General features: G+C 37.7%; 1 protein-coding gene across 2 annotated transcripts in view; it reads right to left on the reverse strand.

The window, feature by feature from the left end:
• The window catches only part of LOC124881732 (titin-like), a 144,177-nt gene that overhangs the window by 2,863 nt on the left and 125,288 nt on the right, over positions 1-16,026 (reverse strand). For both annotated transcript variants that reach the window (XM_047387484.1, XM_047387485.1), the window contains 6 exons: positions 14,485-14,799; positions 11,881-12,171; positions 6,984-7,298; positions 4,376-4,666; positions 2,731-2,895; positions 813-847 (listed from right to left, as the gene is read on the reverse strand). In XM_047387484.1, coding sequence (XP_047243440.1) covers positions 813-847; positions 2,731-2,895; positions 4,376-4,666; positions 6,984-7,298; positions 11,881-12,171; positions 14,485-14,799 — 1,412 coding nt within the window. The remainder of the gene's footprint in view (positions 1-812; positions 848-2,730; positions 2,896-4,375; positions 4,667-6,983; positions 7,299-11,880; positions 12,172-14,484; positions 14,800-16,026) is intronic.

Genomic DNA, 16,026 nt, shown 5'->3' on the forward strand with positions numbered 1-16,026 from the left:
AAGAAGATTTACGTCTGCGGCATCACGCCCGTGCTTCATACAGGTTTGCAACGTAAACGCTAAATAGTACCAAACTGTGTGTGTTAAAATGTAGGCCCACAAGTTACATTGTGTTAACTTTAAGAACAGTAATATTTTCGTAACTGTGTAGGAGTCCGATAAGGACACATTTTGTATTCTAGTTAATATGAAAACCTATTAAGGTGGACATTTATTATTGGAAAGTACAAAGTTACAGTGTCCAAAACCTAAAGGACTCCAGGGAAAGAGCTCACATACAGTTTCTATTTTATGTTTGGAGACCTGAAATTTCCATTATTAAGGGGGTTTCCCTGTATTTTAATTGTTCTTATTTTTTGATATTTGGTGACACTTAATTTTGTCCTAAATATTTATGGCTTCAATGAGGAGCTGTTCTGCATTAATTTTTCCAGACAGTTTGGTCTACCTTATAAAGCAGAGTGAAAGTGAACCAAACCAACCAAATAAAGGTTACATTTTTCATCATTAATAAAATGCTGTTAAAATGTTACTAAAAACTCTACAGTTTTCCCATTTGACAATTACTAGCCAGAAATGATAATCTGAGGATGGAGAAGACTTTGAATAAAAAACTACGTGTTATTAATTTTCATTTGCTGACAAGTTTAGAAAAGAGGAAGCATCTGCATTTATTTCCTGTCATTTTACATTTCATGAGCTGCAAACATGATGCAGAAGTATCATAACGGTTTTTATGTTCAAATGTCTTCTAAATTCCTTTGCAGTCTTGTAACTTTATAGAAAATGTATTTGAGTGTGTCAATACTCACATAGTCAAGACTTTCATGGGTTGAACCTTGATTTTCTGAATCAAAAGAAAATAAATCATTATAATCATTTTCATACCCAACTTCTGCTATTTTTGTAATTACTACTAGTGCACTGCATTGTGGTAACTATGGAAACAGTTCTTCCCTATTCTGAGAAAAGTCTTTCAAATGAGTTAGATGTTTGAAACAGAAATGGGCTAAAAAAGAATATGAAAGTAGCTCTTGGAACAGTTTTACAGTTTTCATTAATTTTCATTTCATGTTGTTTGTTTTTGTTTTCTCCTCACATTTTTTATTCTATTTTAGTTTTAATTAGTTTTTAGCATTTATTTGCTAGTTTAGTTGAGTTTTTATTTTTTTGAAAATGCATAGTTTCAGTTGAGTTTTTATTAATTTCAACTATAATTAGAGTATTTTTTCTGAAATCAAATCCGGGGACATATCAGCTCAGAGTTTAAAAGAATGTTATCAAGATATAATGAAAAAATGGACACAGTTACAGTTTCATTTCTATTTAAATATATACTCATAATTAAACTATAAAAATCAAGTGTAATAGCAGGAATGTCCATCTACTGTTGTTAGCGTTTCCTAAGAGTACTCGTACTCGTACTCGTCGTCTTCCGCTTTATCCGGGACCGGGTCGCGGGGAAAGCAGACTCAGTAGAGACACCTCCTCCAGCTCCTCCGGGTGGAGCCCAAGGCGTTTCCAGGCCAGCCGAGAGACATAGTCCCTCCAGTGTGTCCGGGGCCGTCCCCTGGGCCTCCTCCCAGTGGGACGTGCCTGGAACACCTCCCGAGGAAGGCGTCCAGGAGGCATCCGGTATAGATGCCCGAGCCACCTCAACTGGCTCCTCTCGATGTGGAGGAGCAGCAGCTCTACTCCGAGCCCCTCCTGGATGGCCGAGCTCCTCACCCTATCTCTAAGGGAGAGCCCGGCCACCCTATGGAGGAAGCTAATTTCAGCTGCTCTCTCTTCACCACAACGGACCGGCACAGCGCCCCCATTAATGTGGCAGCCGCACTGATCCGTCTGTCAATCTCCTGCTCCATTCTTCCCTCACTCGTGAACAAGACCCCGAGATACTTAAACTCCTCCACTTGAGGCAGGAACTCCCCTCCAACCAGAAGAGGACAAGCCACCCTTTTCCGGTCGAGAACCATGGCCTCAGACTTGGAGGAGCTGATCCTCATCCATGCCGCTTCACACTCGGCCACAAACCGCCCCAGCGCATTTCTACTAAATCATCTTCAAGCATAGATATTTTTTACTCAATAGCAACGTTAAACTGACCAGTCCAGTAACATGAACAACAGCAACCCGGAGTTCTAGTTCAAACAGACTGGAAGAGAGTCGACAACTGAACAAATTTTAAAACATTATTGTCTAAAAATATTGTTCCCAACATAAGAAGAAAATCAGCACATTCCTTAAATGTTTAGGCTTAATCAGTAACTCTTAAATTCTCTGACCTGGTCGACTACAAGTCAGAAAACACTGAACCAGGAACATCTACTGAGGAACCACATGAAATGAAAAGAAAGTGTTAATGACAGTAATTGTTGCCTATACTGTATAAAAAGTCATCCACGGGTTTGGATTAAAACCATATTGACATTTTCTAATAAAAGTTTGATATTATGACATTGCAGCATTTTAAAAGTGGATCATGTAGAAGCCACTGGAGGTTTTTCTGAGCTCTTATCATTTAATGAAATTAATATATAAATGAATTTGATGTTAGCAGTTTCTTAATATTTTCCTTAAGAATTTGGGAAGCCCCCTTTTTAACTTTGTTGAAAGTTATTTTCATGTTTTTACACTAATAAAGACTTGTGTGTCTATAAATAGTAAAAGTTGAATGCACTTCTATTAAAAGATCCAGTACCTGCTGTGGTTCTGAAGGAAATACAGTACCTGCTGTGGTTCTGTGATCCTCTTTAATTCTGGTTTTCCTGAGTTTGACAAAAACAGCAGCAAGAACAACCAGCAGCAGCAGAACCCCGATCACTGATACAAGGATGATGATGATGATGATGATGATGATGATGACGATGATGATGGTGTTATTGACAGGAACATCTGGTAAGAGTCAAAAATTACAAAACATTCAATGCACATTTGAAAACAAAAAACATGATGAAGATTAAAATTTAAACAGAGATCACTTGATTTCAACAGACCTACATAGTTTAGATGTCATAACACACATTTATTCAACCTTTGCCCTACTAAGATGACACCTTTAAACACAGATGGTGTTGGTCAGATGATATTATGGTTTTAGGGCAATAAACAACTTTAATCTATTTATCAATTTACTTTAAAGTCTGGCTATTATCACACAGTGAGCTTAAAGACCTTAATTACACCATCGACCAGACTGGTAGCACAGCTAATAATAAGGTCATCTTTTAAGATATGGAACATAGTAATAAATAAAACTTTTCTTTACCAAAAAACATTAATCTGAGTGTTTGGTCATTCGTTCTACAGCTACTGAGTTATTGTACACAGTTATGTATAGAAAATCAGGCTGATAATAGAAGTCTATTTTCCATGTAGGAACAACAAGTCTCATAATGAATATGTTGAGGTAAAACATGAACAGAACAGATTATTATCTCCTTTAAATAGACCTTCTGCCCTCAGATCATAGAAAATTATGGATTTTTTTCCTCTTCATTGCAGAATATAAAACATTGATAGATTATAGAATATGTAGCATCCTTTAACTTGTTATCCATTTTTATATAGATTTATTGATAATGATTGGATTTACAACTCAGGGTTAAAGCATTTATTTGTTGTAATGTGTAATATTATTTATGTTTTACAACTTAAACAACTTAATGATGGCATTAGGAAAAGCATATTTGGAGATGACCGTTCATATTTTAACAAATAAAAACCGACCTTTTCTGGAAACTAAGTTCAGAAAACTGTTTCTTTCCTGATTTTCCTCCTTGAATCACATCACTGTGTACAAGAACTCAGCTGCTGTAGCACTTGTGATCAGTAACAAAGATTAATATTCCCACTAATGACATTATTAGGAGCTGTGCTACCAGTCTGTTAGATGTGTAAATAAGGTCATTAAGCTCATTGTGAGAATAGCCTGACTTACTTTAAAACTAACAGGAGTTTGTTTTAAACCTGCAGATGTTATCTGAGATTGTTTATGAATATATATCTCCTCAGAATAATTTTGACTGGTCATCTCATTATTAATATGTTACCTAAAGGTTAGAGGGCAACTGCCAGTTGGAATGAAAAGAAAAAGATGGAGGAAGTTATGGTTTTATGTGTGTGTTAATTAGCTGATGGTAAGATATGAAGTTTTTCTAAGCTACAGAAGATAATAAAAAGGGTTTAAACATTTTTTGTCCAGAATAAAAAAACAAGTCAAGCACATTTAGTTTCAGGTGGGAAACTGGTTTAAAAAATAGTTCAATCTATCTAAAAAGAGGAGTGATACCCACTTAAAAATATAAATAATTACATAAAATTCTAGTAATTTCTGCTTTTTATCAAATTTCCTCAGTAAATAAAGTGATCATACCTTTAAACACAGCAGTGTAGTGAGCTTCTACCTTCACGCTGTTCTCTACAACAAACCGGCAGGTGTATGTTCTGTTGGTGCCACTCTGATGCTGCACAGTTAGAGAGGAAGCACATCTCCTTGGTTCTAACTTGAACCCAACACCTTCACCAGTCAGCCCAGTTCCTGTCTCATCCACCCAGAGGAGGCTGTTCTCTGGACACGGATCCAACTCACTGTATCTCTCCAGAGAACAGTTTAATGTGACATCTCCATCCTTTGTTGGATCATCCTCTGGTGGAGATGGAGAGACTGGAAGAAAAATAAAAACTGTTGTCTCAGTCTGAAAGATGCAGAAGTAACTTTCTCTAAAACTCAATAAAAGACGACTTTATCTCAGGCTGCGAAGAGTAGAATAAAAAATAAGACAGAGTTACAAATAACCTCTTTGATGAAACATTAGATGTTGTCTACATGTTACTTGGTGATTGATCTGCAGTAATATTGCAGATCTGAGCAGGTATTCATCAGCATGATGGAACAAATCAAGAAATCTTTACAAATAAATGTAAAAGATAGAGGTTTGATCAAACCATTGAACCACACACAATACAAGATAAACTAATTGAATCTAAACAGCCTCACAGCAGCTCAGCACAACGTTCATTCTGATGAACCTACTTCCTGATGTCAGCTGATGTCGGGTCCTAAAAGCTCGGCCCCACCTTTAGCTCAACCAGGAAGCAGCAGACACCCAACAAAGATAACTCAACAAAAACACAGTTGGGGCAGAAATAAAATTTAAAAACCACATTGTGAGTTTCATTTGATCATTGTTAGGTATAAATAATCATCAATTAAATGATAATACCTGTTTAATATCAGATAATTGACTGTATAGTTAAACCAAGTGTGTGGACTGTATTGTTTGATTGAAGCCATTGATTATTGATTATAAAAACTTATCAAAATATTTTAATTAAAAATCATAATTTAAAACAAATAAATTCTGACCAAAAATCATTTCTTACAAATAAAGATCAGAGATACACTCTGGTGGTGTGATTATAGGGCTCACAGCACTTAATTACATCTAGTTAATTATAATTAATAATTATTAACCAAAACCAAACCAAATGTCACTATGTTATCAACCGCTTGACCAAATGGTGGAATTCTAACCTTATCTTGACAGATAATTACTCTTCCACAAAATAAACATAATCACTGTCTTTTTATCTGCGTGAACATTTATTAAACCAATAGTCCCTCTTACAGCTAAACTATTCTGGTCCAACAACGTTCACCTAACTAAATACGCACTATTCTACAAAACGTCTCACACTAATAATCAAAAATAAGGATGTGTGCTGAGGGTAGATGCAGATCAGAACAACAGTTGGACAAATGAGAATAACAACAATTTGGATTAACTTGGAAAGATGATGAAAAACCACAACGCTGTGAAGCCTTTCTCCGTGTGGGCGTCTCGTCAGCAGCTATCAGCTGGTACAACGGTAGTGCCACGCCCCTTAGCCACTATCAGCCGATAGCCCCAAATCTCAAACCAAGGTTGTAAAACTCTGAGGCTCGGTGGAAAAACCCCAAGGGTGATGAAATGATGGGACGAACAATGGAGTGGCCAGGACACGAGGTCCAGACTGCAGTCTGTTTCAAATAAAAAACCTCCAAAGTTCAGCTTTAACTCCTGGCTGATTGGCAATCAGCAGGACGAACGCATCCAACTTGAGCAACCGCTTGTTGTGCTTCCACAGTATTCAGACAGTAAATCAAACCAGTTCAGCATAAACACTTCAATCCATATTTCATGCAACAAGTTAATACCTTAGATTAACTAATGGTGATCCTAATTCACCTTAACTATGCCTCACCCTGCCCAGACCTCTAAATACACCTATCGATTTAATATAAAAAGAACAAAATTACTTTGAGGATTTCTTCTCTTGACCGGCTTGAGGATGGGCCGTGGATCTGAAAAAAAGGACCAGAGTGTCACGGGTCCGTGATCAACTCAAAAAGGTCAACTTCTAATCCGTCCAAAACGGGGAAAATATTAGAAACCGTTACAGTCGACTAAAAAAAAAGGAGGGAAAGTCGTCTTCTTGGGAACAAACCTCTGTGGGTTTCACCTGTTCCTGGGTTGCGTCGGACGGTTTTCGATCGGGGAATATGAATTTTCAAGCTCTTCCAGGAATGGCTGTGTGGAGGAAAAGTAAGCCCGCCGGCGAGCTTCTATTTCTGCAGAGATTGCCCCCTTACATCATAAACCATGACTTGGAAATGGCGGCTAAAAGTTTGTTTCCTCAGATTTTTATAAACTCTAAAGACATCAGAGCTCCGACAATCGTTGCTGCGGCGCATGTCGAGCTGCGCAGCTCAGTCGTCCATTAGACACAAAATGGATGACCCAACACCATCACACAGTGCTGAATAAATGATTGTTTCTCACTCTGACAGAACAACATTTTAACTTCTGACTGCATCAAATATTCATCAGATATTCATCATAACTGTTGATGTCAGAAATATCTGTCCAACACAAGTATTTCACAATGTTAGTCAGAAGGAAAAAGTCTGACTGTCAAATCTTTCAAGTCTACATACTCACTGGTCAAAACACCCAGAAGCAGACTGCCATCATGGATGTTTCCTGAACCAGGTCGACAGGTGTAACGTCCAGCGTCCTCAGCAGTGATGTTGTTGATGATCAGAGAGCAGTTACTGTCCACATTTAACCTGGCAGCTCGAGGTGAACTCTCAACAACTTTTCCATCCTCAACATCCAATGGAAAGTTTGGGCTTGGATCTCTGAGGTAAAACCAGTTAACAATGGAGCACGAGTAAGAAGATGAAGGACTTCTACAAGGTAGAACAACATCATCTCCAGCTCTGTGATAGAGATGAAGTTCTCCTCCACTGGTCCCTGCAGCACAGACAAAGACACAATATAGTTTTACACACTTCATCCTCCACAAACACAATCATGAAGGTAAAATTAAATATGTTGTTATTTATTTATTTTATATTACCGTAATTTCCATATTTGCATCATTTTTTAAAAACTTTTTTTTCATATCATAAGTGATTAACATTTTAATCCCCGTCAGGTTAGAAGTTTGAGATAAATAAAGAAAACAGATCTTTGCCTTGAAACTGAAGCACAACAATCAGAACAAGAACCAGACCTAACATCTCGTTTTCTAGTAGCTGCTGAACACTAAGAGACGTTTCTCTGCTGCCGATCTGAAAGTACTGATATTTCTTCTTTGTGGCTGAATTAAAGAATGAAAACATCTTCAAACCAACACTCGCCACGTATTCTGTCATTTTGCTCTCATCACACTTGTGTTTTTTTAGAAACTGAAGGAAAACCACAAACAGGAACTAGTTGCACAAACTTTAGTCAGAAACGAACAAAAAACTACTTTTAACTCATTCACTTTGTAACACTCAGATCAACTATAGTAAGCTATGTTTTAGCTGAAAGACCTGCTTGTAAAGAAACAGGTGATTATTAAAGTTTTATTTCAATCTGAAAAGACTCAAAGAAAGGGATGGCAATTAGAAAAGTTTTAATGATGAGAAATTACATGGTTATTTCTTTGGCGCTCGGACCTGGGAGGAAGACATGAATGCTGAGAATAACATGAGCTAAGATGATCATTTGTAAGGCTTAGATTTAGAGATGTCTTCCCCCCAAAATAAGGGCCGAGGCCTAATTAAGTACTAAAGGGGGCATCTAACAGGAAAGTAGAATGAAATAAGAAAGGAAGAGAGAAGCGAAAGCCGCAGGAAAGATTGAAGCAGAGAAAAGAAGTTTGTAAATAAGCTATAAAGCAAGGAAAATAATAGAGAAGCAAAGAAGATGATAGGTATGCCGAGAGGGGCAATGCAAGGTGATAGATATGCTGTGATGGCAATGCATGATAAAGCGTATATTCTGCAGAGGATTTACATATAAAGATATGGAATAAATCTATGAACATATCAGCTGAGCATACGAATAGATAGAACGGGGAATGCAGGAATAAAGGCAGGAAATGAGAGGGTAATTAAAGGGAAGAAGGAGTATAAATGAAACGGGAAATAGGAGTGGTTAAAGAAGGAAAGATAATGTGAGATGAAGAAATTTCGGAAAAGCTATGGAGTGCTGAAAATGTCATGAAAGAAATGCAGATGAAGATAAGAAATAAAACTATAATAAAGATCTATTAATAGGGGTTGGAAAATAAATTGAACGTCAAGGCAGAAAGCAGGAGGGAGAATAAACATACTCGTATGAAAGCATAAGAAGACAAGGAATAATCGGCCTCCAATTAAAGAAGGGCGAAACAAATGGAAAAGTACTTTTCGAAGAACATAGGTGAGCTAGAGTGAGGGAGAAAATTAGACAAGACTGGCAGGTGCTGAGGGGAAGAGTCCTGCAAAACAGAAACATGACGATTGAAGAAAGCCAATGATGGATAAAGACCAACCACCACCAGGGATTGTGGGGAGCTCTTACCTGAGAGCTGATTAAACATTGAGCAGATAGAAAGCAGTGGAAATCCAGGCGAGCATAGGAAGAAAAGGATGAAGAAGACTAACGACCCAATTGCTGGAGAGCAGCTGAGGGAGAGACATTGGGTCGCTGCAGTAGTGGCTGCTCCTATTCTGAAGGAATGTCGTGAAAACTGGATGGGGCGTAATGCATTGAACTGGGACATGCCTATAATATTTATATATAATATAATATTATTATTATATATTATTATATATTATATTATATATAATATTTTATAGCACAGGAGCACCACAGGGGACTCTACTCTCACCATTCCTTTTCACTCTGTACACCTCAGACTTCCAGTACAAGACAGACTCCTGTCATCGGATGATTCTGCATCAAGAAAGCCCAGCAGAGGATGTTCTTCCTGCGGCAGCTGAAGAAATTCAACCTGCCAAAGACTATGATGGTGCACTTCTACACAGCCATCATTGAGTCCATCCTCACCTCCTCCATCACCATCTGGTACGCCGCTGCTACAGCCAAGGATAAGGGCAGGCTGCAGCGTGTCATTCGGTCTGCTGAGAAGGTGATTGGCTGCAGTCTACTGTCGCTCCAGGAACTGTACACCTCCAGGACCCTGAAGCGGGCAGGAAAGATTCTGGCTGATCCCTCCCACCCCGGTCACAGACTCTTTGAGACTCTCCCCTCTGGCAGGAGGCTGCGGTCCATCCGGACCAAAACCTCACGCCACAAGAACAGTTTTTTCCCATCTGCCACCAGCCTGGTTAACAAAGCCCGGAAACCACCCTGACACTCTCCCTTTCCCCCACACCCCCCCTTTTTTTGCTGACAGGACACCTGTAACCTGTAACTCTATGCATTACATTAACGCTCAGCATGGACTCCTGCTTTACTTGCACAATGATCACCTGCACTGTTGTATTGCTCTTGCATCTTATACTGCTCTATATTTACTCTCACTCACTTAAAACTGTGCACATATATTTATATTATATTGTAGATATGTTTATACTGTTTAATTTGTACTGTATTGCACCGACTACGCCAAAACAAATTCCTTGTATGTCCAAAAACGTACTTGGCAATAAAGCTTTTCTGATTCTGATTCTGATTCTGATTCTGAAACAGAAACTGTACTTTCAAACAAAAACAAATCAGCCTAAATACATTAAAAATTGAAAAAGATTAAATGTGTATTTTTTAAAGATCCACAAAGTTAATTTGTGTAAAGAAATCCAAATTTTTAAACCTTTAAAATATTTTGGATTGATTGATTTTATTGCAGACTCATATCTTACCATTTTATTTCTAAAGTACTTGAAAAACAACATAACATTTGACCAAAGTGCTGAACACAATTACACGACGAACAGAAATAAAACAGAAAAACAATTATAAGCAAATACAACAGATACATAGAAATGGTAAAACATTAAGACAGTGATGCTAGCTCACTCTGGGTTAAAGGCCAAAGAGAAAAAATTTGTTTTTAAACGGATTTTAAAAACAGCAAGAGAGGGAGCCTGTCTGACATTAAGGGGCAGCTCATTCCACCATTTAGGAGACCAAACTGCAAAGGCCCTGTCTCCTCTGGTTTTGTAGACAGTCTTCAGGACTGCCAAAAGCATCTGATCACATGATCTAAGAGCACACAAAGGCATATACGGTTGAAGCAGCTCAGACCAATAAGGAGGAGTAAGACCATTAAGAGACTTAAAAACCAATAAAAGAATTTTAAAATGGATTCAGAACTGAGCAGGAAGCCAATGAAGGGACGCCAAAACTGGAGCTATGTGCTCTTGTTTAGAATTAACTGTTAAAAACCGTACAGCAGCTTTTTGTACCAGATGCATGTTTCAAAAAAAGCCTGATGCAAACTAAAATTTAAACAGATATCAACATACATACATAGTATAGATGTAATAACACACATTTATTCAACCTTTGCCCTAATAAGACGACATTATACCTTCTAACACAGATGGTGTCGGTCAGATGGTTTTATGGTTTTAGGGCAATAAACAATTACAATATATTTACATCACTTTCAATAAAGTTTAGTGCCATCATTTGTTTTTTTTCTGTTATTGTAAACTTTAGATTCTGGTTAAGATCTGACTATCAGCTACTTAAAACACATATTAAACCATACCTTCCTGCATCATTTTCTGTTTATTCCACTTGGCAGTTGCCCACTAAACTTCAGGTAACATTTTATTATAAGATGACCAGATTACCATAAGGAGATCTGTGTATATCCAGAAATAATCTCAGATAACATCTGCAGGTTTTAACACAAACTCCTGTTTGTTTTAAAGTAAGTCAGGCTATTATCACACAGTGAGCTTAAAGAGCTTAATTACACCATCAGACAGACTGGTAGCACATTTAGTAATAATGTCATCATAAGATATCAAACTTAATAATAAATATAATTTTTACCAAAAAACAATAATCTTATTGTTAGATCATAAGTTCTACAGCTACTGAGTTATGGTACACAGTGATGTATAGAAAATCAGGCTAAGAATAGAAGTCTATTTTCCACGTAGGAACAACAAGTCTTATAATGAACATGTTGAGGTAAAACATGAACAGAACAGATACTTTCTTCCTTTAAATAGACCCTCTGCCCTCAGATTTTGGAAAAGATGCAGGAAGGTTTAATATGTGTGTTAATTAGCTGATAGTAAGATATGAACGAGAAGTTTTAGCTTACAATAACTTAAGTCCCCTTTTCTTTCATTTGGGTTGTCTCAGTGTTTCTAAGCTACAGCAGATAATAAAAAAAGATTTTTAACCTTGTTTGTTCAGAATAAAAACCAAATCAAGCACTTTTTATTTAGGTGGAAAACTGGTTTAGAAAATATTGTCCAATCTATCTGAAATGAGAAGTGATATTCACTTAAAGGACTTTTATATAGAATATGGTCACGTATAATTGTGGTAATTCCTGCTTTTATTCTTATTCACTCAGTAAATAAAGTGATCATACCTTTAAACACAGCTGTGTAGTGAGCATCTACCTTCACGCTGTCCTCTACAACAAACCGGCAGGTGTATGTTCTGTTGGTGCCACTCTGATGCTGCACAGTTAGAGAGGAAGCACATCTCCTTGGTTCTAACTTGAACCCAACACCTTCACCAGTCAGCCCAGTTCCTGTCTCATCCACCCAGAGGAGGCTGTTCTTTGGACACGGATCCAACCCACTGTATCTCTCCAGAGAACAGTTTAATGTAACATCTCCATCCTTTGTTGGATCATCCTCTGGTGGAGATGGAGAGACTGGAAGAAAAATAAAAACTGTTGTCTCAGTCTGAAAGATGCAGAAGTAACTTTCTCTAAAACTCAATAAAAGACGACTTTATCTCAGGCTGCGAAGAGTAGAATAAAAAATAAGAAAGATTTACAAATAACCTCTTTGATGAAACATTAGATGTTGTCTACATGTTACTTGGTGATTGATCTGCAGTAATATTACAGATCTGAGCAGGTATTCATCAGCATGATGGAACAAATAAAGAAATCTTTACAAATAAATGTAAAAGATAGAGGTTTGATCAAAACATTGAACCACACACAATACAAGATAAACTAATTGAATCTAAACAGCCTCACAGCAGCTCAGCACAACGTTCATTCTGATGAACCTACTTCCTGATGTCAGCTGATGTCGGGTCCTAAAAGCTCGGCCCCACCTTTAGCTCAACCAGGAAGCAGCAGACACCCAACAAAGATAACTCAACAAAAACACAGTTGGGGGCAGAAATAAAATTTAAAAACCACATTGTGAGTTTCATTTGATCATTGTTAGGTATAAATAATCATTAATTAAATGAAAATACCTGTTTAATATCAGAAAATTGACTGTATAGTTAAACCAAGTGTGTGGACTGTAATGTTTGATAGAAGCCATTGTAAGATTTATGATTATTGATTTTAAAAACTTATCAAAATATTTGAATTACAAATCATAATTTAAAACAAATAAATTCAGACCAAAAATCATTTCGTACAAATAAAGATCAGAGATACACTCTGGTGGTGTGATTATAGGGCTCACAGCACTTAATTACATCTAGTTAATTATAATTAATAATTATTAACCAAAACCAAACCAAATGTCACTATGTTATCAACCGCTTGACCAAATGGTGGAATTCTAACCTTATCTTGACAGATAATTACTCTTCCACAAAATAAACATAATTGCTGTCTTTTTATCTGTGTGAACATTTATTAAACCAATAGTCCCTCTTACAGCTAAACTATTCTGGTCCAACAACGTTCACCTAACTAAATATGCACTATTCTACAAAAAAGCTCACATTAATAATCAAAAATAAGGATGTGTGCTGAGGGTAGATGAAGATCAGAACAACAGTTGGACAAATGAGAATAACAACAATTTGGATTAATTTGGAAAGATGATGAAAAACCACGACGCTGTGAAGCCTTTCTCCGTGTGGGCGTCTCGTCAGCAGCTATCAGCTGGTACAATGGTAGTGCCACGCCCCTTAGCCACTATCAGCCGATAGCCCCAAATCTCAAGCAAAGGTTGTAAAAGTCTGAGGCTCGGTGGAAAAACCCCAAGGGTGATGAAATGATGGGACGAACAATGGAGTGGCCAGGACATGAGGTCCAGACTGCAGTCTGTTTCAAATAAAAAACCTCCAAAGTTCAGGTTGGCAATCAGCAGGACGAACGCATCCAACTTGAGCAACCGCTCGTTGCGCTTCCACAGTATTCAGACAGTAAATCAAACCAGTTCAGCATAAACACTTCAATCCATATTTCATGCAACAAGTTAATACCTGAGATTAACTAATGGTGATCCTAATTCACCTTAACTATGCCTCACCCTGCCCAGACCTCTAAATACACCTATCGATTTAATATAAAAAGAACAAAATTATTTTGAGGATTTCTTCTCTTAACCGGCTTGAGGATGGGCCGTGGATCTGAAAAAAAGGACCAGAGTGTCACGGGTCCGTGATCAACTCAAAAACGGTCAACTTCTAATCCGTCCAAAACGGGGAAAATATTAGAAACCGTTACAGTCGACTAAAAAAAAGGAGGGAAAGTCGTCTCCTTGGGAACAAACCTCTGTGTGTTTCACCTGTTCCTGGGTTGCGTCGGACGGTTTTCGATCGGGGAATATGAATTTTCAAGCTCTTCCAGGAATGGCCGTGTGGAGGGAAAGTAAGCCCGCCGGCGAGCTTCTATTTCTGCAGAGATTGCCCCCTTACATCGTAAACCATGACTTGGAAATGGCGGCTAAAAGTTTGTTTCCTCAGATTTTTATAAACTCTAAAGACATCAGAGCTCCGACAATCGTTGCTGCGGCGCATGTCGAGCTGCGCAGCCCAGTCGTCCATTAGACACAAAATGGATGACCCAACACCATCACACAGTGCTGAATAAATGATTGTTTCTCACTCTGACAGAACAACATTTTAACTTCTGACTGCATCAAATATTCATCAGATATTCATCATAACTGTTGATGTCAGAAACATCTGTCCAACACAAGTATTTCACAATGTTAGTCAGAAGGAAAAAGTCTGACTGTCAAATCTTTCAAGTCTACATACTCACTGGTCAAAACACCCAGAAGCAGACTGCCATCATTGATGTTTCCTGAACCAGGTCGACAGGTGTAACGTCCAGCGTCCTCAGCAGTGATGTTGTTGATGATCAGAGAGCAGTTACTGTCCACATTTAACCTGGCAGCTCGAGGTGAACTCTCAACAACTTTTCCATCCTCAACATCCAATGGAAAGTTTGGGCTTGGATCTCTGAGGTAAAACCAGTTAACAATGGAGCACGAGTAAGAAGATGAAGGACTTCTACAAGGTAGAACAACATCATCTCCAGCTCTGTGATAGAGATGAAGTTCTCCTCCACTGGTCCCTGCAGCAGAGACAAAGACACAATATAGTTTTACACACTTCATCCTCCACAAACACAATCATGAAGGTAAAATTAAATATGTTGTTATTTATTTATTTTATATTACCGTAATTTCCATATTTGCATCATTTTTTAAAAACTTTTTTTTCATATCATAAGTGATTAACATTTTAATCCCCGTCAGGTTAGAAGTTTGAGATAAATAAAGAAAACAGATCTTTGCCTTGAAACTGAAGCACAACAATCAGAACAAGAACCAGACCTAACATCTCGTTTTCTAGTAGCTGCTGAACACTAAGAGACGTTTCTCTGCTGCCGATCTGAAAGTACTGATATTTCTTCTTTGTGGCTGAATTAAAGAATGAAAACATCTTCAAACCAACACTCGCCACGTATTCTGTCATTTTGCTCTCATCACACTTGTGTTTTTTTAGAAACTGAAGGAAAACCACAAACAGGAACTAGTTGCACAAACTTTAGTCAGAAACGAACAAAAAACTACTTTTAACTCATACACTTTGTAACACTCAGATCAACTATAGTAAGCTATGTTTTAGCTGAAAGACCTGCTTGTAAAGAAACAGGTGATTATTAAAGTTTTATTTCAATCTGAAAAGACTCAAAGAAAGGGATGGCAATTAGAAAAGTTTTAATGATGAGAAATTACATGGTTATTTCTTTGGCGCTCGGACCTGGGAGGAAGACATGAATGCTGAGAATAACATGAGCTAAGATGATCATTTGTAAGGCTTAGATTTAGAGATGTCTTCCCCCCAAAATAAGGGCCGAGGCCTAATTAAGTACTAAAGGGGGCATCTAACAGGAAAGTAGAATTAAATAAGAAAGGAAGAGAGAAGCAAAAGCCACGGGAAAGATTAAAGCAGAGAAAAGAAGTTTGTAAATAAGCTATAAGCAAGGAAAATAATAGAGAAGCAAAGAAGATGATAGGTATGCCGAGAGGGGCAATGCAAGGTGATAGATATGCTGTGATGGCAATGCATGATAAAGCGTATATTCTGCAGAGGATTTACATATAAAGATATGGAATAAATCTATGAACATATCAGCTGAGCATACGAATAGATAGAACGGGGAATGCAGGAATAAAGGCAGGAAATGAGAGGGTAATTAAAGGAAAGAAGGAGTATAAATGAAACGGGAAATAGGAGTGGTTAAAGAAGGAAAGATAATGTGAGATGAAGAAATTTCGGAAAAGCTATGGAGTGC

This window comes from Girardinichthys multiradiatus, chromosome 15 (genome assembly GCF_021462225.1).
Source record: "Girardinichthys multiradiatus isolate DD_20200921_A chromosome 15, DD_fGirMul_XY1, whole genome shotgun sequence".
In the NCBI taxonomy this organism is placed as follows: domain Eukaryota; kingdom Metazoa; phylum Chordata; class Actinopteri; order Cyprinodontiformes; family Goodeidae; genus Girardinichthys; species Girardinichthys multiradiatus.